We start from the raw sequence: 23,552 nt of genomic DNA on the forward strand, positions 1-23,552 counted from the left end.
GCCTTAGTCAGGAGCTGAAGCAGCGACAGGAAATGGAATATGGGGTATGGGATGAAGCTGGGAAAATCTGTCATGGGAGCAAATATAGTCCCCTAATACTTTGACCTTCTTCCTACACTGCTCTTCGAGCCTCATCTTTCCTCTCCAAGGCCCTGACCATGGCCTTGGTCTGCTCCAAACCTACTTCCAAGGGTCAGGATCCCCAATTCTCACTTCACCTAGCTGCTGTCTCTATCTTCAGTTCTTCTCACAGCCATTTTAAAAGAGCCCCTGGCATGTGCCTGTAGTCCTAACTACTCTGGAGGCCGAGGGTGGGAGGATCGCTTGAGCCCAGAAAGAAGTTTGAGGCTACAGTGAGCTGTGATGGTGCTATTGCACTCCATTCAGCTTGGGAGACACAGTGGGACCCTGTCTCTAAAAATATTTTTTTGGCTGGGCGTGGCCGCTCACGCCTGTAATCCCAACACTTTGGGAGGCTGAGGTCAGGAGTTTTGGGTCACTTGAGGTCAGGCGTTCAAGACCAGCCAGGCCAACATGGTGAAACCCCGTCTCTACTAAAAATACAAAATAGCTCAATGTGGTGGCGTGTGGCTGTAATCCCAGCTATGCGGGAGGCTGAGGCAGGAGAATTGCCTGAACCTGGGAGGTAAAGGTTGCAGTGAGCTGAGATTGGGCCACTGCACTCCAGCCTGGGTGACAGAACAAGACTGTCTCAAAAAATATATATATTTTTTTTAAATGAAAAGAAAAGGCTGGGCGCAGTTGCTCATGCCTATCATCCCAGCACTTTGAGAGGCCAAGGTGGGTGGATCACCTGAGGTCAGGAGTTTGAAACCAGTCTGGTCAACGTGGCGAAACCCCGTTTCTACTAAAAATACAAAAAAAAAAATTAGCCAGGTGTGGTGGCAGGTGCCTGTAATCCCAACTACTTGGGAGGCTGAGGCAGGGGAATCTCTTGAACCCGGGAGGCGGAGGTTGCAGTGAGCTGAGGTCACACCATTGCATTCCAACCTGGGCGACAACAGCGAGACTCCATCTCAAAAAAAAAACAAAAACAAAAACAAAATGAAAAAGAACCTCCTGTTCCTTGGAGGCCCCTAGTACACCCCTAGCAACTCCAGAATGAGCTCTGCTTCCTGCCTCCCGGGCTGGGATACTGAGCTGCAGTCTTGGGCCTCTGCTCTTCTTCCCACGACTCCATGTGAGTCTGCCCTGAGGTCTAGTTCTCACTGGCCAACCTGTTTTACCTGTAATTCTCCACCCTCTTCAACTCTTGCCTGACCCCTCTGTTCTGCTGTGGATGTCTCTAGGTCACAGACCTAAAGTGTTGCCCTTCATTCTGCACCTCTCCTCCCCTCTCCCTAAGCAGTGCGTCCCTCTTTCCACAGGAGGAAGTTCACTATGGCTCCAGTCCCCTGGCCATGCTGACGGCAGCGTGCAGCAAATTTGGTGGCTCCAGCCCTCTGCGGGACTCAACAACACTGGGCAAAGCAGGCACAAAGAAGCCGTACTCTGTGGGCAGTGACCTTTCAGCCTCCAAAACCATGGGGGATGCTTATCCAGCCCCCTTTTCAAGCACTAATGGGCTCCTCTCACCTGCAGGCAGTCCTCCAGCACCCACCTCAGGCTATGCCAACGACTACCCTCCCTTTTCCCACTCATTCCCTGGGCCCACGGGCACCCAGGAGCCTGGGCTACTAGTGCCCAAGGGGCACGGCTCTTCTGACTGTCTGCCCAGTGTCTACACCTCTCTGGACATGACACATCCCTATGGCTCCTGGTACAAGGCAGGCATCCATGCAGGCATTTCACCAGGCCCAGGCAATGCTCCTACTCCATGGTGGGACATGCACCCTGGAGGCAACTGGCTAGGTGGTGGGCAGGGCCAGGGTGATGGGCTGCAAGGGACACTGCCCACAGGTCCAGCTCAGCCTCCACTGAACCCCCAGCTGCCCACCTACCCATCCGACTTTGCTCCTATTAATCCAGCCCCCTACCCAGCTCCCCACCTCTTGCAACCAGGGCCCCAGCATGTCTTGCCCCAAGATGTCTATAAACCCAAGGCAGTGGGAAATAGTGGGCAGCTGGAAGGGAGCGGTGGAGCCAAACCCCCACGGGGTGCAAGCACCGGGGGCAGTGGTGGATATGGGGGCAGTGGGGCAGGTCGCTCCTCCTGCGACTGCCCTAATTGCCAGGAGCTAGAGAGGCTGGGAGCAGCAGCGGCTGGGCTGCGGAAGAAGCCCATCCACAGCTGCCACATCCCTGGCTGCGGCAAGGTGTATGGCAAGGCTTCGCACCTGAAGGCCCACTTGCGCTGGCACACAGGCGAGAGGCCTTTCGTCTGCAACTGGCTCTTCTGTGGCAAGAGGTTCACTCGTTCGGATGAGCTGGAGCGTCACGTGCGCACTCACACCCGGGAGAAGAAGTTCACCTGCCTGCTCTGCTCCAAGCGCTTTACCCGAAGTGACCACCTGAGCAAACACCAGCGCACCCATGGAGAACCAGGCCCGGGTCCCCCTCCCAGTGGCCCCAAGGAGCTGGGAGAGGTCCGCAGCACAGGGGAAGAGGAGGCCAGTCAGACGCCCCGACCTTCCGCCTCGCCAGCAACCCCAGAGAAAGCCCCTGGAGGCAGCCCTGAGCAGAGCAACTTGCTGGAGATCTGAGCCGGGTGGAAGGTCTCCCACCCCAGGGCTGTCCTGCCAGTCTCTCTTGGCTCTCTAGACCACTGCTTGCCAATCACTCTCTTTATCCCATGCATGCCATCCTTCAGGGCTCTCTCTCTCCCTCTGTCTCCCTCCTGGTCATTCTGGGCTTGGGTATCTCCTTGCATGCCTCCTCAGCTCACCTCCCTTCACCATGAGACTGGCTTTCTGCAAACTCTCATCTCAGGCCCTCCCCTTGTGCCTGATTTCCGCACCCCGGCTTCCTAGACTCTGGCCCTGCCACATCAACACACTTTCTTTCAATTTGGGCTCCCAACACAATTTCTCCATCTCACTCCTTGACATGTACCCTTTCTACTTCTCAAGCTTATTTACTGCTGTCCCTCAGCCTCTAGGCTTCAGTCTTCCCAACTTCTTACATCATTGCTTTCCGTTCTCCAGAACTTTTTTTCCTTTTTACAAACACAATGATAATGATAATTTATTGCCCCCTGGTGGCCTCTTCATCAGGGACCATGGTTGGGAGATTGGGGTTAGTGACCTGGCCAGAGGCAGGGTGCCAAGAGGGGGGCAGACCAGCGGGGATCTGATCCCAAAGATGGGGTGACCCCAGGGTCAGGGAGGCTGCCCCCAGGCCTGTATATTTAACCCTATGTACCAGGAGTAATGAATAGTAATAATAATTCTATTTATGTAAGTTATGATGACGGGTCAGGTAGAGTGAGCTGGGGAGGGAAGTGGATCCATTTCTACTAAGGATATTCTAGTCAAATGCATCTCTGTATAGACAAAATGTTAGTGGAGAAGATCTTGCCAATAGAATGTCTATCATCAGGATCTCAGTTGATGGGGTTTCTCTTGTAATGAAGTCTCTACAAATTGGGTTAGCTAGATCTCTGCTAAAGAGTTGATGGGGTATCTCTTGATTAGGGGGATCCCTAACATCCCCAGCCCCAGCCAGAAGCTGTGAAACCTCAAGTCCTATGGAGGGGAGAAGTACTGGAATGTACCCCAGCTCCCTTGACCCCAGAGCAGGTTCTTCCACTGCCCCTCCCCTTAGACACCATGACCCCATCAGGTTAATCCCCTGTTGCCATGGTTATGGAGAGCTTGCAGCTGTCATCTTAGATGTGCTCTTTGGGGAAGCCCATCTAACAGGAGGACATTGGTTTGGAGGTGCACCTCCTGAAGAATCAGTGGGGAAGGCTTTCTCTGGGATCAGATTCAAATAAATCAAGTATTTATTGAGTACCTACTCTGTGCAAGGTACTGTGCTAGACCTGGTGCCTAGAAGCCCTGAGAAAGAACAACTTACAGAGCTAGGAAGACAGAGGCCCCCAAGCTGATCTGGGGGTGCATCCACACACCCCCACCCTGGGACTTCGGATGCTCCCATCTCCACCACCAGTGACTTTTAAAGCCGCTTTGTGCCTTTCCTGTAACTTTGGATCCTCCTTTTCTGTCCCCTGCTGTCTCAAGGCCCCAAGTTAAAGGGTTAAAGCCGCTGGAGCTTGGGGAGAGAACATTGTGGAATGGAAGGGATCATGCCCTTTGTGGAGTCTTTTTTTTTTAATTTAATAAATAAAAGTTGAATTTGAAATTTTGTCCTGGTGAGAAAAGGAGAAGAGGAAGGGCGAAGCGAGGGCCAATGAGCTTTTTTCCCTTAGTAAATTGGGGACCACTCATGGGCGAATATTCTATTGTGCACGTTTGCTTATTATGCTCGCGGCGAAATAGAAATAGTTTATCTGCCGGGCGCGGTGGTTCACGCCTGTAATCTCAGCACTTCGGGAGGCCAAGAAGGGCGGATCACCTGAGGTCAGGAGTTCAAGACCATGCTGGCTAACATGGTGAAACCCTGTCTCTACTAAAAACACAAAAATCAGCTGGGCGTGGTGGCAGGTGCCTGTAATCCCAGCTGCTTGGGAGGCTGAGGCAGGAGAATCGCTGGAACCTGGGAGGCGGAGGTTGCAGTGAGCTGAGATCGCGCCACTGCACTCCAGCGTGGGCGGCAGAGCGACTCCGTCTCAAAACAAAACACAAAACAAAATTGTTTCTCGGTCAAATCCTCTGGCGGTGTTGTTTTTGGGCGTGCAGTGCTTTCTGCAGAGTTGCGAAGACTCACTGGTTTCTACCCTGGCCCTTTCTGGACTGCACCAATTGAGCCTGGTCAGGGCAGTGACGCGACCGAGCGCTGGCACCGCGGTTGCAGTGCGGACTACTGCGCGGCCCCAGTCGGGCGGTGGTGCGGCTCCCGGCCGGCAGACTGGGCCTGGCACGTAACCCGCCCCCTGCCCGGGGCCTGCAATCAGTTGTGCCCGCCACGGAGTTAGCCGAAGAACAAAAGCCACTCTGTGGCGGCCATCCCCGAGCTACAATAGGGCTTTGTGCGGCCCCCGCCCCCAGGGTTCCCCTGCTGGGCTGAGGGGACTCACAGGCCACTCCCCCCGGCCTGGGCCCGACTCCCAGCTGCGACCCGCGTCGGACTGTCCACCGCGCGGGTTGCAAGAGGCGCTACTCCGGGTGGGAGGGGGCCGGCGATCCTGGGCGGGCTCGGGTTACGAGTCCCCCCACCCCCTGACGCCACTCCCGCCCCCGCCCAGGTGCGAAATCTCCTGCCCTCTGGCGGGGCGCGCTGCTTCAAAGGCGCTTTGAAGAAATCAGAGTTCCGAAGACTTCTTTAGTGGGCTGGGGGCTGTGACTGAAGAGACACGGGAGACGGGGCTGGGGCGGAGGAAGGGCTGGGGGCGCCTTGGAGCTGGTCTGAGCGAGGCGACGGCCTGGATGGAGTGGACCCCCGGGACCCCGCCCCAACCCCGCCGGACGGGCTCCTCCGGACCCCCCAGAGTCTGGCCCTCTCGCCTCCCGGTCTCCGCCTGTCCGGTGCCAGCTCTCGCCCGCCGCAGCCTCGCGGTCCTCCCCTCCCCAGCCCCTCGGCCCCTTTCATCTTCCCTAGACTCCGCTTGGGGTTTTGCTGGTTTCTGGGAGATAAAAACCGCTTCAAATAGCGGCGGCGCGCTGCCAGGACAAACAGGGCCGGGCGGGCCATGTGCGCCTGGTTACCGGCCCCGGGTCGGGACGCCGGGCTCCAGCGGGCCCGGGAAGGGGTGGCGGGCGGAGCTCCAGGCACCCAGGCTCCGGCGATGACTCCCAAAGTGGGGGGCCCCTTTTAGAAGCGGCCTGCGCGCTGTCTCGGTTCCCGCCCAGGTCGTAGGGAGGGGCAGGCGGAGACCGCCCGCTAAGCGCTCCGAGCCCATAGGGTCACAGTCGCTGCGTCGCCGGGCCCGCCGCGCCCCCTGGTGAAGTTACTGGGTGAGCGCGCTAGGCCTGGACTTGGGCCTTTCTAGAACCCGCAAATTGTGAAAAGCGTTCCACAAACGTTAGATAAGCAGCATGGGGGAGGGGACAGTACTTGTGCCAGGCCAGGGAGGGGGGGCAGCGGGCGGAACAGCACTGTTCCTTCTCACCGGTTCACCTTACAGGGTAAAATGCAGGCACCTAAACCGATCATTATAACCTGTTGGTGAAAATCGAGGTTTCATCGAAGGATGCAAGTTGCAGGCCGGAGTGATTTTTCCTAGGGGTATCTGGGTTTGGATGGTGTTACCACTAAGGTACAAACGGAAACTATCGTAGGTCTTCAGTGCTCTCCACTAATCTGTCAGTCACCTATTCCCTCTTTTCCTCAAACCTGCCCACTTCCCTTTCTCAGAGAGAGCTTTCCCAGCCAGGTTCCCCAAACCATCCCTAGTGTATACCTTATGCTCTTCAAGCTTTCTGTGACTTCCCAGGTGACGGTGAACTCATTTAGGAAACTAAATGGGGCTATGGGAAAAGGTTAGAGCAGGAGTCCCGCCGCCCGTAGTGTTAATGGCCTGTAAAGGAAGCGCACAGCAGGAGGTGAGCTGAGCAAGCTGAGCTCCGCCTCCTGTCAGATCAGCGGCATTAGATTTGCATAGCAGCGCGAACCCTGTTGTGAACTGCGCACGTGAAGGACCTAGGTTGCTCGCTTTTTATGAGAATCCAACTAATGGCTGATGATCTCAGGTGTAACAGTTTCTTTTCTTTTTTTTTTTTTTTGAGACGGAGTCTCGCTCTGTCGCCCAGGCTGGAGTGCAGTGGCGCGATCTCGGCTCACTGCAAGCTCCGCCTCCCGGGTTCACGCCATTCTCCTGCCTCAGCCTCCCGAGTAGCTGGGACTACAGGCGCCCACAACCGCGCCCGGCTAATTTTTTGTATTTTTAGTAGAGACGGGGTTTCACTGTGGTCTCGATCTCCTGACCTTGTGATCCGCCCGCCTCGGCCTCCCAAAGTGCTGGGATTACAGGCGTGAGCCACCGCGCCCGGCCTGGGTGTAACAGTTTCATCCCGAAACCATTCCCTCCCCCGCTCCCCGTGGAAAAACTGTCTTCCACTAAACCTGGTGCTAAAAAGATTGGAGACCCCTACGTTAGAGCCTTGCTACTTAAAATGTCGTCTGTGCAGTATCAGCTGGGGATTCTTTGGAAATATAGCCTCTGAGCTCCACCCTAGAAGATGCCCAGGAGATTCATATGTCCCTTAACAGTTGAGAAGTACTAGATTAGAGGAGATCCACTTGCCTTCTCAGGTGAAGTACATTTTCAGGAGACTGCGGAGCCCTTTGTTTTCTGACCTGGGAATAACTCTCTTGGGGGGAATGTTTCAGGTGAAAAAGAAGGGCAGACACGGAATCCAGAATACTAGAACTAAATGCCCCCTAGATTATTCAATGAGACTGGTAGCTCTTGGGAGTGGAGACTGCCTTCTACTTCTTCAAATCACTTAACATTTGTTAATGAACTCTGACCAAGGTCACCTAGTTGATGGCACAGTTACAGCTATTAACCTCTGACATTTGTTTAGCACTTTAAAATTTATTAAATAGCTTCACTTCATTATTTTGTATGGAAAACAACCATATGAAATAATTAGGACACTGCAAATGAGAAAAGTGAGACTCAAAGAATTCAATGTTTCTTTCTCCCTCTCCCTTTTTTTTCTTTTTCTTTTTTTTTTTTTGAGACGGAGTTTCACTCTTGTTGCCTAGTTTGGAGTGCAGTGGCATGTTTCTGCTCACCGCAACCTCTGTCTTCTAGGTTCGAGTGATTCTCCTGCTTCAGCCTCCCAAGTAGCTGGGATTACAGGCATGCACCACAATGCCCCGGCTAGTTTTGTATTTTTAGTAGAGACAGGGTTCCTCCATGTTGGTCAGGCTGGTCTCAAACTCCCGACCTCAGGTGATCAGCCCACCTCAGCCTCCCAAAGTGCTGGGATTACAGGCGTGAGCCACTGCGCCTGGCTTTTTCTCTCTCCCTTTCTTTCTCTCTTGCTTGCTTGACAGGGTCTCGCTTTTTGCCCCAGGCTGGAGTGCAGTGGCGCAATCTTGGATCATTGTAGTCTCGATTCTCCCATCTCAGCCTTCTGAGTAGCTGGACTACAGACGCTTGACACCACCACACTGGCTAACTTTTGAATTTTTTGTAGATACAGGGTCTTGCTATGTTGCCCAAGCTGGTCTTGAACTCCTGGGCTCAAGAGATCAGCCTCAGCCTCCCAAAGTGCTGGGATTACAGGTGTGAGCTACCATGCCCAGCCTCACTTTTATTCTTAAATCAGAATAACTGGTTTGGGTGTATCTAGGTCCAATCTCTCTGTGACTCACTTTCCTCGTGGTGACAGAACAGCACCCACCTTATGGGGTTGTAAAGATTATAAGAGCACTTATCATAACAAGTGCTCAGGAAATAGTTTTGCAGCCTGGCAAGGTGGCTCAGGCCTGTAATCCCAGCACTTTGGGAGGCCAAAGCGGGCGGATCACTTGAGGTCAGGAGTTTGAGACCAGCCTGGCCAACATGGTAAAACCCCGTCTGTACTAAAAATACAAAATTAGCTGGGCGTGGTGGCGCATGCCTGTAATCCCAGCTACTCCAGAGGTTGAGGGAGGAGAACCGCTTGAACCCAGGAGGCAGAGGTTGCCTTAAGCCGAGATAGCGCCACTGCCTTCAGCCTGGGCAATAGAGTGAGACCCTGTCTCAATAAAATAAAATAAAATAAAGTTTTCCTTTCTTTTTTTGTGAGACAAAGTTTTGCTTTTGTTGCCCAGGCTGGAGTGCAGCACAGCCATCTCGGCACACTGCAACCCCTGCCTGCCGGGTTCAAGAGATTCTCACGCCTCAGCCTCCCGATTAGCTGGGATTACAGATGCCCGCCACCACGCCCGACTAATTTTTGTATTTTTAGTATAGATGGGGTTTTCAACATGGCCAGGCTGGTCTACGAACTCCTGACCTTCAGGTGATCCACCCACCTAGGCCTCCCACAGTGCTGGGATTACAGGCGTGAGCCACTGCGCCTGGCAGGAAATGTTACTTTTCCACCTGTCCCCACCTCCCTTTCCAGGAGTCCGCCTAACCTTGTGGGTGCAGCACTGAAAATCCTCTCTGAGGTTTTTCCCTCAGCTTTCCAGCCAGCTGCCTGTGACATAGCCTGTATTTTCCTCTGGGTGATCCACAGGCCTGGGAGGGTTAATTTGGTACTTCCCTGAATGTAGGTTATTTTGGGCTTTCTAAGCGTTAAGAGAGTGAGTGGGAAAAGGCGTTGGGGAATTCGGAGCTGGGAAAAACAGTAGTCGCATGGAAAACAACAAAAAAAACCCCGCTCCAACCTGGTAACCAACGATTGGCCCGAGGACGTGTCCGCGCTGCTCCCCCTCCGGCCGCCAGGGGGCGCAGGAGGAAGCTTTGGCGGTCTGTCCCGGGACCGTACTTACTCGTACTTCTTTCCTGTTAAGTCTTTTCTTCACTTCCGTCGAGCTCCGCCTCGCCGTTTGTCCCTTGCGGCTACCCGTCTGCATACGAATCTAGCCCGGGAACCGAGTTGCGGGAGGGCGGTCTGTGCCGTTCCGGCTAGGAGTTTGCCGACTCCAGACGTCCTGCGAACCGGCAAGATGTGCTCCCTGGGGTTGTTCCCTCCTCCACCGCCTCGGGGTCAAGTCACCCTATATGAGCACAATAACGAGCTGGTGACGGGCAGTAGCTATGAGAGCCCGCCCCCCGACTTCCGGGGCCAGGTGGCCAGGGCGAGGAGGGAGGGGACCTGCAGGCATGGGGGCAGAGTCGGGGAGAATTGGGGAAGGGAGGCAGTGTGACAGGGGCAGGGTCGCAGAGTCTGGTGGACTGGAAACAGCTTGGCCCCGGCAGGAGAATAGAAGGGCTGGAATCTGTTTTAGGGCAGGGATTGGAGTATAAGGGGGGGTTAAGGAGCTGTGGAGAAGTCCTAGAGGGAATGGAGAGAATGAGGGAGAATCTAGGGAGTGTGAGGATGCGGGAGAACTATCCAAAAGTTGGGGACAGTATCTGAGGAGGATCAGAAAGGTACAACTTGGAACATTTTTTCCGTGGTGTACCTGGGAAGGACCTGGAAGGGAAACTGACATTTACTGAGCGTTTGTTATGTAAGAAAGAGGATGAGTCAGGTGTTTTCTAAAAATGTTATGTGGTTTCATAATCACAACCCTATGAAATATTATTCTAGTTGCACAGATACGGGAGCTAAGACTTGTTTCCCATACTAACAAGTGTTAGCTTTGTGGAAACGGAAAACAGACCTCTGGAATCTTGACTCACCATCACACCCCTCACTTTTGTGCTATAGTGGATCAATCTTCCTGTCCTACACCTGACCAAGGATCCCCTAAAGACTCCTGGAAGGCTGGACCATGGCACAAGAACTGCCTTCATCCATCACCGGGAGCAAGTGTGGAAGAGATGCATCAACATTTGGTGAGGCATGGTAAAGCGTTTTCTGGGTCATAGTCTGCAGATCCTGGAAAATGAGTGACCACTCTTTACCTTGGGGTGTTCTTCAAAAGACTTATTCAGGCTGTCTCCATGAGAGCTGTATATCTAAAATCATATGAAATTTTTAGTCCTTATTGTAGAAATCAAATGCTCAATAAATACCAGGTTCCCTCCCTTGCCCTTCCCAGGAACACTATGGAAAAAGTACTTCTATTTAATCTCTAGTAACTTGCCTTGCTTTCTGGCTTGATTAGGTGAACCTGCTCCCTGCCCCCACCTCATGTCATTAACACTTCTGAGCTTTTACGTAAACCTCAGCAAGATTAGATATAAGGTTGCATTGAGGCCGGGCGCGGTGGCTCAAGCCTGTAATCCCAGCACTCTGGGAGGCGGAGGCGGGCGGATCACGAGGTCAGGAGATCCGAGACCATCCTGGCTAACACGGTGAAACCCCGTCTCTACTAAAAAAAATACAAAAAACTAGCCGGGCGAGGTGGCGGGCGCCTGTAGTCCCAGCTATTCGGGAGGCTGAGGCAGGAGAATGGCGTAAACCTGGGAGGCGGAGCTTGCAGTGAGCTGAGATCCGGCCTCTGCACTCCAGCCCGGGCGACAGAGCGAGACTCCGTCTCAAAAAAAAAAAAAAAAGGTTGCATTGAATAATCTCCTACATAGGTCATCCACTTTACACCTGTAGGAGTGGAGCCACACTACCTGGTTTCATTTTCTTTTCTTTCTTTTTTTTGAGACGGAGTTTCACTCTTGTTGCCCAGGCTGGAGTGCAGTGGCACGATCTCAGCTCACTGCAACCTCTGCCTCCCAGGTTCAAGCGATTCTCCTGCCTCAGTCTCCCGAGTAGCTAGGATTACAGGCATGTGCCACCACGCCCAGCTAATTTTGTATTTTTAGTAGAGACGGGGTTTCTCCATGTTGGTCAGGCTGGTCTTGAACTCCCGACCTCAGATTATCTGCCTGCCTTGGCCTCCCAAAGTGCTGAGATTACAGCTGTGAGCCACTGCACCTGGACCTATTAATGGCACATATTAATGCCTTTAAGGGTTTTTTATGCCAGGCACAGTGACTCATGCCTATAATCCTAGCACTTTGGTAGGCTGAGGCCGGCAGATTGCTTGAGCTCAGTGGTTTGAGACAAGCCTGGGGAACATGGTGAAACCATGTTCTTTCCTCTACAAGAAAAGTACGAAAATTAGCCGGGTATGGTTGCATGCACTTTTAGTCCCAGCTACTCAGGAGGCTTATGTATAGGAGGATTGCTTGAGCCTGGGAGGTGGAGGTTGCAGTGAGCCAAGATTGTGCCAGTGCAGTGGCACTGAGTGAGACCTTGTCTCAAAAAAATAAAAAAAGTTAATATTTTATTAATACCATTACTATTTGTAGGATGAATTCCTAGAAGTTAAGTTGCTGGTTCAGAGGGTATGTTCATCTGTAATTTGTGAGCTGTTCCAAATAGTCCTCTGTCAAAATCGTACATGTATATGGTCCCACCAGCAGTGTATGAGAGTGCCTGTTTTCCAACACGTGCTGTTAAGCTTTGATCTTTGGTACTTTAGTACAGTTTAATGGGCATGTGTGTGTGAAGTTGAACATCAGTTTGTTGAAAAGCCATTAATTCCCAGGCTCCTCCTTGTCTCCTACTTCTGCGGCTGCTGCTTCTCAGGCTTTTTGGTGGCTCCTCTTCCTGATGTCCCTTGAATGTTGGTGTTCTTGGGGCTAGATTTCCAGTCAATGCATCAGACCTGGTGTTCACTTTTTTGTCAAATTATTCTGCTTGAATATTTCAGACTTCATATATTCAGCATGCTCAAATCCAGTCTCTTTATTTCTCTCTCCAAATTTGCTTCCCTGGATGGTTCACGTTAAGGAATGATCATATTACTCATTCAGGAAAAAGTGGTTTGAGTGTAGGTTCTGGGGTAGATAGATGGTTGAATCCTGACTACTACTTTCTACTTAGATTACCTTGTTCATATTAATTAACCTCCTCACACCTTTGTTCTCTCATCTTTTTTTTTTTTTTTGAGACGGAGTCTCGCTCTGTCGCCCAGTCTGGAGTGCAGTGGCCGGATCTCAGCTCACTGCAAGCTCCGCCTCCCGGGTTTACGCCATTCCCCTGCCTCAGCCTTCCGAGTAGCTGGGACTACAGGCGCCCGCCACCGCGCCCGGCTAGTTTTTTTTTTTTGTATTTTTTAGTAGAGACGGGGTTTCACTGTGTTAGCCAGGATGGTCTCCATCTCCTGACCTCGCGATCCGCCCGTCTCGGCCTCCCAAAGTGCTGGGATTACAGGCTTGAGCCACCGCGCCTGGCTGTTCTCTCATCTAAAAATGCAGTGATAGGTTGGGCGCGGAGGCTCACGCCTGTAATCCCAGCACTTTGGGAGGCCGAGGTGGGTGTATCACTTGAGGTCAGGAGTTCGAGACCAGCCTGGCCAATGTGGTGAAACTCTGTCTGTAATCCTGATTACTCAGGCGGCTGAGGCACAAGAATTGCTTGCACCCAGGAGAGGTTGCAGTGAGCCGAGTGCACACCACTGCACTCCAGCCTGGGTGACAAAGTGAGATTCCGTCTTACACACACACACACACACACACACACACACAGTGAAACCCTGTGTCTACAAAAAATTTAAAAATTAGCTGGGCATGATGGTGTGTGCCTGTAGTCTCAGCTCCTCCAGAGGCTGAGGTAGGAATACCTGAGTGTGGGAGGTTGAGGCTGCAGCGAGCCATGATGGTAATACTGCACTCCAGCTTGGGTGACAGAGCAAGACCCTGTCTCAATAAAATAAAAATAAATGCAGTGATAACAATACCTATCTTGTAGAATTGTCATAATGGCTTGATTAGTTCATGTGAGGCACCTAGTCCAGAGCTGGCACATTGTAAGCATATTAGCTGATGTAATTATTACCTAGGTGTTTTTCTTGTATTGATTGCTCTTTCCTTTACTAATGTCTGATTAGTCTTCACATCTTGTTCTTGCTACTTCCTAAGTCTCTCAAATCTGTCTCTTTTTCTTCATCCCACCAGTTCAGGCCACTTTCACCTTTTCCCTAGATTCCTGAAGTAGATTCTTTTTTGTTTTTTTGAGACAGTCTCACTTTGTCACCCAGGCTGGAGTGCAATGGCGCAATCTTGGCTCACTGCAACCTCTGCCTCCCAGGTTAAAGCAATTCTTCTGCCTCAGCCTCTGGAGTAGCTGGGACTACAGGTGCACACCACAATGCCTGGCTAATTTTTTTTTTTGAGACGGAGTCTTACTCTGTTGCCCTCGCTGGAGTGCAGTGGCGCGATCTCGGCTCACTGCAGGCTCCGCCTCCTGGGTTCATGCCATTCTCCTGCTTCAGCCTCCCAAGTCGCTGGGACTACAGGCGCCCACCACCATGCCTGGCTAATTTTTTCTATTTTTAGTAGAGATGGGGTTTCACTGTGTTAACCAGGATGGTTTCGATCTCCTGACCTCGTGATCTGCCCGTCTCGGCCTCCCAAAGTGCTGGGATTACAGGCTTGAGCCACTGTGCCAGGCCAATTTTTGTATTTTTAATAGAGATGGAGTTTCACCATCTTGACCAGGTTGATCTCGAACTCCTGACCTCGTGATCTGCCTGCCTTGGCCTCCCAGCATGCTGGGATTACAGGCGTGAGCCACTGCACCCGGCCCTAAAGTAGATTCTTAACTGATTTATTTTTCTCTTATTCTTTTTTTTTTGAGACAGCATCTTGCTCTGTTGTCCAGCGTGGAGTGCAGTGGTGCAAACATGGAACACGGCTCACTGCATCATCAGCCCCCAGGGCTCAAGTGATGCACCCTCCTCAGCCTCCTCAGCCTCCTCAGTAGCTGGGACTACAGGTGTGCGCCACCATACTTGGCTACGTTTTGTATTTTTTTGTAGAGACAGCATTTATATTGCCTAGGCTGGTCTCAAGCTCTTGAGCTCAGGTGATCCACCTGCCTTGGCCTCTGAAAGTGCTAGGATTATGGGTGTGAGCCACTGCACCTGGACTTTTTCTATTTTTTCTCTTTTTTTTTTTTTTTTTTCTGTGAGACGAAGTCTCACTCTGTCGCCCAGGCTGGAGTGCAGTGGCATGATGTCGGCTCACTGCAACCTCTCCCTCCCGGGTTCAGACGATTCTCCTGCCTCAGCCTCCCAAGTAGCTGGGATTATAGGCATGCATCACCACGCTTGGCAAATTTTTATATTTTTAGTAGAGACGGGGTTTCACCATGTTGGCCAGGATAGTCTCGATCTCCTGACCTCGTGATCCGCCCACCTCGGCCTCCTAAAGTGCTGGGATTACAGGTATGAGCCACTGCGCGCATCCTGGTCTTTTCTATTCTTATCACTCTTTAATCTGCAACTAGACTGCTCTTTCTAAAATGCTGCTGTGTGATCTGTTTATTCCTCTCCTTAGAACCCTTCCATGGCTTTCCATTCACTGTCTTAGAACAAGTCCCACTCCTTAACCTGCTCACAAAGCCCCAAAAGTCCTCTGAGGCTTGGTTGCCTCATCCGTAAATGTTTAGAATCTCTTTCAGCTTTGTGAGGTACATAAATGAAAGGACAACATGTAGAGTGCCTGGTACATAGTTGGCGCTCATTAAAATGTGTCTGTATTTTTAATACATGTGTATTGAATGAATGAATGAAACTAGTAGAGGGGGACACGGGATCAGATAAATCTGACCCACATTTTCCTCCCTTATCAGGCGTGATGTGGGCCTTTTTGGAGTGCTAAATGAAATTGCAAACTCAGAAGAAGAGGGTAAGTATTTTTCTCTCCAGCCTTCGCTTGTTTTGTGGTTATCTTCCCCTCCATATTCTTGAACTCACCTGACATCTGTTGGCCCAGCCTCTTTTAGCTGTATTTTTCCTGTCATCTTCTCTCCTCTGCCTACCCAAATAACCCAGAGTGGGTGTCCAGAGTGGGTGTCCAGAGTGGGTGTCCAGAGTGAGATATTGAGAGTACTTACTGGGCAGAAGGACCTGGGGAGTGCCTGTCTTTCCTTGTCTTTCACCTAGAGGGTACCTGGTAAGAGGCCTCTGAATGGTTTAATCAGAGCTGCTTCCTCAACCCTACAGTGTTTGAGTGGGTGAAGACGGCATCCGGCTGGGCCCTGGCACTCTGTCGATGGGCCTCTTCCCTCCATGGGTCCCTGTTCCCCCATCTGTCTGTAAGTTTGGCTTCCTCCCCAGCCCTCTGCAGTTGCTGCGTCCCCATCCTACTCTGCCCCCATTCCTATCCTTGCAGGTCAGGGTTGGGTGTGATGACTTCAGAAGGTAGGAGTGGTCCAGCTCCCAGGTTGGAATATTGAGGGGATGGGCTCCTTTTGCCCCAGTGTGTCCTCTGTCTGCTTTGTTCTTACAGCTCAGGAGTGAAGATCTAATTGCTGAATTTGCCCAAGTCACAAATTGGTGAGTGCACAAGCCCTGGAGCTTTGTGGGAAGGAAGTCCTGAACCTCGAAACTTCCTCTGGGGAGAAGGCAAAGACTCCTACTCCTTTTCTGATTGCTCACCATGTTCTCATTCCTTCTGTCCCCCCAAAAAAGAGAATACAAGAAAAAGTAGAGAAAAACCATGTCCTTACTGGAAATGAATGTGAGCTTCTGGTCTAGGGTAGGGGTAGGTGCAGGAACTCTTCATGTTAACCCTTCCTTAGGTCCAGCTGCTGCCTGCGTGTCTTTGCGTGGCACCCCCACACCAACAAGTTTGCAGTGGCCCTGCTAGATGACTCAGTCCGTGTGTATAATGCCAGCAGGTGTGTGTGGAGACACCAGGTGGGCTCTGACTTGTCAATATCATCTTCCCTTGCCAGCCTTGGTCCCGGGAAGTCCTGTAGTTCTTGAACCTGGTTCATAGGGCTTCTTCCAGAACTGGGGTCAGAGAAACTCGATAACTGGATATATGCTTTTTCTAGACCTAACCTTTATCCTTTCCTGTCCCATAGTGCCCCTGGCCCCTAAATGAATCCTCCTTCTTCTCTCTGACTTTCCCTCCTTAACTGCACTCTGGTCGCTGGAGCCTTAGTGTTCCTGCCTTGACTCAGTTTCTTATCCCTTCACCCTAGCACCATAGTCCCCTCCCTGAAGCACCGGCTGCAGCGAAATGTGGCGGCTCTGGCCTGGAAACCTCTTAGTGCCTCTGTCTTGGCTGTGGCCTGCCAGAGCTGCATTCTCATCTGGACCCTGGACCCTACCTCCTTGTCTACCCGGTAAGTCTTAGTAGCCTGTCTTATCTTGGCCTGAGAGTTATGCAATGCTAGGCATGGTGGGTGGTGAGGAGGTCTGAAAGGAGAAGTTCTTTGTCCTCACAGCACTTCCCAGGGCTATGGGAAAAGCAGATGTAAGATAAAAGTGGGTTGCTGAGAATAATCTGGAGAAAGAGACAGAACTAGGGGCTTTTTGGATTGTGGGGACAATGTGTCTGTGGGTTATGGGGTGGAAAGACTGTCTTTCAGAGGACTATCAGGAGACTTGAAGGAAGTGTGAAGAAAATTAGTGCTGATAAGATCAGAAACTAATGAAATTAGAAAAAGCATACCTGTGAGAACTAACTAAAAATAAAACCAGAAATTGGTTCTTTAAATTATGAATAAGCTGGGTGCTGTGGCTCATGCCTGTAATTCCAACACTTTGGACTGTGGAGGCGGGTGGATCAGCTGAGGTCAGGAGTTCGAGACCAGCCTGGCCAACATGTCACTACTAAAAATACAAAAATTAGCTGGGCCTGGTGGTGTGCACCTGTAGTTCCAGGTACTTGGGAGGCTGAGGGAGGAGAAACGCTTGAATCTGGGAGATGGAGGTTGCAGTGAGCCGAGATCATGCCACTGCACTCCAGCCTGGGCAATGGAACAAGACTCTGTCTAAAAAAAAAAAAAAAAAAGAAAAAAAATTAGGAATAAGGCTGCGGACAGTGGCTCACACCTGTAATCCCAGCATTTTGGGAGGCCAAAGCGTGAGGATCACCTGAGGTCAGGAGTTTGAGACCAACCTGGTCAACATGGTAAAACCCGTCTCTGCTAAAAATACAAAAATTAGGCCAGGCACAGGGGCCCATGCCTGTAATCCCAGCACTTTGGGAGGCCAAGGTGGGTGGATTTCTTGAGGCCAGGAATTTGAAACCATTCTGGCCAACATGGTGAAACCCCATCTCTACTAAAAATACAAAAAATTAGCCGGACGTGGTGGTGCATGCCTCTGATCCCAGCTACTCGAGAGGCTGACACACAAGAATCACTTGAACCTGAGAAGCAGCGGTTGCAGTGAGTTGACATCACACCACTGCAGCTGCACTGTGGTCTGGGTGACAGAGTGAGACACTGTCTTTTTTTTTTTTTTTTTTTGAGACGGAGTCTCGCTCTGTCGCCCAGGCTGGAGTGCAGCCCAGGCTGGAGTGCAGCGGCACGATCTCGGCTCACTGCAAGCTCCGCCTCCCAGGTTCACGCCATTCTCCTGCCTCAGCCTCCCGAGTAGCTGGGACTACAGGCGCCTGCCACCGACACTGTCTTAAAAAAAAAAAGAAAAAGGCTGGGTGCGGTGGCTCATACCTGTAATCGCAGCACTTTGAGAGGCTGAGGCAGGTGGATCATGAGATCAGGAGATCGAGACCATCCTGGCTACCACGGTGAAACCCCATCTCTACTAAAAATAAAAAAATCAACCGGGCGTGGTGGCGCTTGCCTGTAGTCTCAGCTACTCGGCAGGCTGAGACAGGAGAGTCACTTGAACCTGGGAGGCAGAGGTTGCAGTAGTGAGCCGAGATCGTGCCACCGTACTCCATCCTGGGCAACAGAGCAAGACTATCTCAAAAAACAAAGTGTGTATGTGTGTGTGTGTGCGGTACATATATATATGTACATATATATATATGAATAAAGAAGAAAACCTTTTGGTCAGCCTAATTAAGGAGAAAAAACCAAAGTATACTATTTTCAGAAGTGGAAAGATATAGATATGGTAGAAAATAGAAGAATTATAAGAGTATTATGGACATGTTTAGGCCAACAAATTTGAAAATCTGAAGGAAATGTTTGATTTTTTTTGTTTGTTTGAGATGGAGTCTCGCTCTGTTGTTCAGGCTGGAGTGCAGTGGCGTGATCTCGGCTCACTGCAGTCTCAGCCTCCCGGGTTCAAGCGATTCTTCAGCCTCAGCGTCCCAAGTAGCTGGGACTACAGGCATGTGCTAACTAATTTTTGTATTTTTATTAGAGAGAGGGTTTCACCATATTGGCCAGGCTGGTCTTGAACTCCTGACCTTGTGATCCGCCCGCCTTGGCTTCCCAAAGTGCTGGGATTATAGGAGTGAGCCACTGCGCCCTGTGGAAATGTTTGATTTTCTAGCAAAATATAAGTTACCAAAGTGGATTGTAGAAGAAAATGAGTTTTTTATTTGGGGGGGTCAGAGTTTCACTCTTGTTGCCCAGGCTGGATGGAGTGCAATGGCACAATCTTGGCTCACTGCAACCTCTTCCTCCCGGGTTCAAGGGATTCTCCTCTTGACCTCATGATCCACCCACCTCAGCATTCCCAAGTGCTGGGATTACAGGCATGAGTCACCGCGCCCGGCCTGTCCTCCCTTTTTTTGTTGCAGGATCTATCCTGATTTATTTTTATAAAGCTAATGTAACACTAATACCTAAACCTTGACAGTAGGTACTATAAGAAAAAAATACGTAATCACAGATTTTTTTTCTTTTTTTTTTTTTTTGAGATGGAATCTCACTCTGTCGTCCAGGCTGGAGGGCAAGTGGCGCAATCTCAGCTCACTGCAACAACTTCTGCCTCCTGGGTTCAAGCGATTCTCCTGCCTCAGCCTCCCAAGTAGCTGGGACTACAGGCGCATGCCATCACAGGCCAATTTTTTATTTTTAGTAGAGGTGGGGGTTTCACCATATTGACCAGGCTGATCTCAAACTCTTGACTTAAGGTGATCCGCCCGCCTTGGCCTCCCAAAGTGCTGGGATTTCAGGCATGAGCCACCACACCTGGCCTGTTTTTTGGTTATTTTAGAGATGGGGTTTCATTATGTTGCCCAGGCTGGGATGAAGTGGTTATTCACAGACTCAGTCATCGCACATTACAGCCTTGAACACCTGGGCTCAAGTAAGCCTCTAGCCAAGTAGCTGGGACTACAGGTGCATACACCACGCCTGGAAAGTTGTTGGTTTTTTTGTTTTTGTTTCTACTAAAAATACAAAAATTAGCTGGGTGTGGTGGCGCGTGCCTGTAATCCTGGCTACTCAGGAAGCTGAGGCAGGAGAATCGCTTGAACCCAGGAGGTGGAAGTTCAGTGAGCTGAGATAATGCCATTGTACTCTAGCCTGGGCGACAAGAGCGAAACTTGATTTTTAAAAAAATTTTAAAATAAATACATGAACAAAAAACAAGGCCAGGCACGTGATGGTTCATGGGTGTAATTCCAGCACTTTGGGAGGCTGAGGCAGATGGATCACTTGAGCCTAGGAGTTTGAGACTAGATTGGGCAACATAGACACTATACAAAAAATAAAAATGAAAAAACTAGCTGGGCGTGGTGGTGTGCATCTGTAGTCCTTGCTACTTTAGACGCTGAGGCTGAGGCAGGAGCCTCAGGAGTTTGAGGCTGCAGTGTGCTATGATCGTGCCACTGCACTCCAGCCTGGAGTGTGAACCACCATGTCTGGCCCAGGAGATATTTTTTACAGCATTATGTATAATAAAAAATTACAAACAAGTCAAATGTCCATTTGTAGAGGCAGGACTGAATAGATTGTAGTTCATCTATTGAGTGGTATACAGTGGAGCCACCGAAAAGAATGAGATGAATCTGAACCCACCTGCAAAGGCAGCTGTGATTTATGGTAAAGTTCAAGATAATTAAATTGTACATCTGTGACTAAGACTTCACTGGAGCTGAAGGTGGTTATAGTTAGGTAGAAAGAGAAGGTGGCATTAATTCAGGTAGTAGCCTTCATCTGTCAGTCCAGGCACATGACTCTGGAAATACACAGCTGACACACAGCTGCAGACACATGGCAGGCGCCCTCAGGTAGTTCCCTGCTGGTGATGGAGGCTGAGCCACATGCAGCATCTTTATGATAAGCAGCAAATGCAGGAGTGCAAAGGTGGGAGGCGCTCTGATAAGGCAAGGCAGGAGGGCTGTTTCGGAGCACAGGGTGTGTTCTGAGGAGTGTTAGATAACTCTGGAGAGAAAAGGTTGGAACCTTGAAGTAAGGTCATAGATTATCCCTGGTTGGATGGATGGCCAGGCTGGATGGCCTGTGGGCAGATAGCTGTGTTCTGGGGTGGGGCCTAATACCACCCCAGGGCAGTACCTTCTAGGTTTCTGGTTAGGTTTTGCCTCCTCATGGCCTATGGTGAAAGCACTCTCTTTCACCCTGGCCTGAGATCTTGCAAATCACCTCTTCTCTGTTGACCTGCTCGTGATTTGGCCTTTTTTCCCCTTCACTATTTTTTTCTTTTAACTTCCACAATCCTTATTCCTTTTTCCCAACCTGGATTTGAGTCCAGAACGGGCCATCACGATAGGAAGTTTTAGCAGGAGGCAAAGAAATAGAATTTTGGGGATGGTTTCTTGTCATCTCCTGACTCCACATCCTCTGTGTTCCCCTGCAGACCCTCTTCTGGCTGTGCCCAAGTGCTGTCTCACCCTGGGCATACACCTGTTACTAGCTTGGCCTGGGCCCCCAGTGGGGGGCGGCTGCTCTCAGCTTCACCCGTGGATGCTGCTATCCGGGTGAGTGGGTCCCTGCCCCTCATGTGCATTTCAGTCCTGGCAAAAGCGTTCCTCACTCGGTGGTGGAAACATCTTGGGGGAAGGAGGAGGGACCTTGGTTCATTCAGTCTTAAACTTACCCAGAGAGGAGCTTTGCCATCAGACTCATGAGGTTTAAAATTCCATTCTCTGTAATCATTAGCATGAACCTGTGCCTCATGTTTCACAGTCCCTCTCCTGCTTCCTCTCGTTTCTGGCTCTGTGTACATTAGAGAGGCCAGCCCTCTGAGAGATGATAGGGTGCTTGAGTTTTCCCTTATCTTTTGCCCCACTCTCCTAGGTATGGGATGTCTCAACAGAGACCTGTGTCCCCCTTCCCTGGTTTCGAGGAGGTGGGGTGACCAACCTGCTCTGGTCCCCAGATGGCAGCAAAATCCTGGCTACCACTCCTTCAGCTGTCTTTCGGTGAGTGGGAGGAGGATGGAGGGAGGACAAGGACCTAGAGAAAGGCACTTAGCTCCTGGAAGCTCTGTCAAGGGAGGTGGGTCCAAGTTTTAGAACTTAGAGGTCCTGAGCTGTAATTTGCTTTTCTCTGGCTTAGAGTCTGGGAGGCCCAGATGTGGACTTGTGAGAGGTGGCCTACTCTATCAGGGCGCTGTCAGGTAAGAGGGGACTCTGATTGACAGACGCTGGGGAGATGATTCCAATGGGCCCCTGATGCCCCCAAGCCCGGCCACCTCTACTTTCCCTCCTGCATTCTACTGTAGACATACCTTCTGAAACCTGCCTTTTGCTCCCTGACCCCAGACTGGCTGCTGGAGCCCAGATGGCAACCGACTGCTGTTCACTGTATTGGGAGAGCCACTGATTTACTCCCTGTCTTTTCCAGAACAATGTGGTGAGTTAGGGCAACATTTCAGTATTTGGGGTGGTCAGAGGGAGGCAGCAACCTTTGGTAAGATGCAGCTCTGAGGGATAAAGGGAAATATAGAAGCTTAGGAAATTTCGAGGTGTTGATGCCTTTGGTGAGCTGGCGGGGGACCAGTGAGAGGCCTGTTTCTTGCAAGAACCTCTCTGCTCTTATCCATCCACAGGTGAGGGAAAGGGGCGCGTTGGAGGTGCAAAGTCAGCAACAATTGTGGCAGATCTGTCTGAGACAACAATACAGACACCAGATGGTGAGGAGAGGTGAGCTGAGTGGTTGAGGGAGTAGCAGTGAAAAGCAGATGGGAGGGACCACACTGAAACTCTCCTAATCTGTCCTCACTCACAGGCTTGGGGGAGAGGCTCACTCCATGGTCTGGGACCCCAGTGGGGAGCGTCTGGCTGTGCTCATGAAAGGTAAGAGGCAAGGATGAAGGGCTCAGCCTACAGCCATCTTCCCAATTAATCTAGTGAGGCCATGCCCTGGCTTGGAGTTCTCCTCTGCCCCTGTCCTGGGACTCTGTCTTCAGAGTTCCTCCCCTATCCCTGGATCCATTTCTTACAGGAAACCCAAGAGTACAGGATGGTAAACCAGTCATCCTCCTTTTTTGCACTCGAAACAGCCCTGTGTTTGAGCTCCTTCCCTGGTAAGTGCCATGTGGGCCCTTAGGTCTGGACTTCTCACCAGCCTTCCTGCACAAAACCCACATCCCACTACATGCAGCTCCCTTCTGCCTCCGGTTGCCTGCTCACCTTTTCTTCTAGTGGCATTATCCAGGGGGAGCCAGGAGCCCAGCCCCAGCTCATCACTTTCCATCCTTCCTTCAACAAAGGGGCCCTGCTCAGTGTGGTGAGTGCACCAGGCTGCTGGGGCTTCCAGGAGTTGGATGGAGAAGCTAAGGGCCTTGGCTGCTGTATGGCTCTGCCAGATGGCCCTTCTTTGGGCCCAGGCTCTGATCCTTTTCTTTCCCTTCTCTGCAGGGCTGGTCCACAGGCCGAATTGCTCACATCCCGCTGTACTTTGTCAATGCCCAGTTTCCACGTTTTAGCCCAGTGCTTGGCCGGGCCCAAGAACCCCCTGCTGGGGGTGGAGGCTGTATTCATGACCTGCCCCTGTTTACTGAGACATCCCCAACCTCTGCCCCTTGGGACCCTCTCCCAGGGCCACCACCTGTTCTGCCCCACTCCCCACATTCCCACCTCTAATAAAAAATAAGTTTTCCTTTTGTTTTCCACTCAGTTACCAGTCTGTCTTTTCCAGGGAGTTGCATTGGGGTAGAGTAGGGGGAAAAAGCATGGACTTTGAGTTAAGGCCCTGTTCTGTCACTTTTTAGCCACTTGTGAATTTGGTCACATTAACCCTAGAAACTGTATGGATTCAAATGCTTTGGAAAGCAAGACTGAGAAGTTACTGTGA

At 51.1% G+C, this 23,552-nt stretch overlaps 2 protein-coding genes across 7 annotated transcripts in view; both read left to right on the forward strand.

Moving 5' to 3' along the window:
• The window catches only part of LOC105474276 (Sp7 transcription factor), a 46,011-nt gene extending 41,748 nt beyond the window's left edge, over window positions 1–4,263 (forward strand). The window contains exon 5 of one of the 2 annotated variants that reach the window (XM_071071663.1): window positions 1,389–4,263. In XM_071071663.1, coding sequence (XP_070927764.1) covers window positions 1,389–2,663 — 1,275 coding nt within the window. In that variant the 3' untranslated portion in view covers window positions 2,664–4,263. The remainder of the gene's footprint in view (window positions 1–1,388) is intronic. The other variant, XM_071071664.1, reaches the window with a different exon arrangement.
• A 1,875-nt stretch (window positions 4,264–6,138) lies between these two features.
• On the forward strand, window positions 6,139–23,370 carry LOC105474278 (aladin WD repeat nucleoporin). Of its 5 annotated transcripts, XM_011728823.3 has the most exons (17): window positions 6,194–6,277; window positions 9,475–9,753; window positions 10,338–10,465; window positions 15,207–15,262; window positions 15,580–15,671; window positions 15,866–15,912; window positions 16,158–16,256; window positions 16,566–16,709; window positions 21,112–21,232; window positions 21,552–21,676; window positions 21,813–21,873; window positions 22,019–22,109; window positions 22,306–22,399; window positions 22,485–22,552; window positions 22,701–22,782; window positions 22,901–22,985; window positions 23,117–23,370. In XM_011728823.3, the coding sequence occupies exons 2-17, from the start codon at window positions 9,631–9,633 to the stop codon at window positions 23,339–23,341; spliced, it is 1,641 nt and encodes a 546-aa protein (XP_011727125.1). In that variant the 5' UTR covers window positions 6,194–6,277; window positions 9,475–9,630; the 3' UTR covers window positions 23,342–23,370. The 5 variants fall into 5 exon arrangements, with proteins under 5 accessions (XP_070927763.1, XP_011727125.1, XP_070927761.1 ...); XM_071071660.1 differs by lacking the exon at window positions 15,580–15,671 and having other exon boundaries at window positions 6,195–6,277; window positions 9,475–9,625; XM_071071662.1 differs by lacking the exons at window positions 9,475–9,753; window positions 15,580–15,671 and having other exon boundaries at window positions 6,139–6,277.
• Window positions 23,371–23,552: the final 182 nt, after the last annotated feature.

This window comes from Macaca nemestrina, chromosome 10 (genome assembly GCF_043159975.1).
Source record: "Macaca nemestrina isolate mMacNem1 chromosome 10, mMacNem.hap1, whole genome shotgun sequence".
Lineage (NCBI taxonomy): Eukaryota > Metazoa > Chordata > Mammalia > Primates > Cercopithecidae > Macaca > Macaca nemestrina.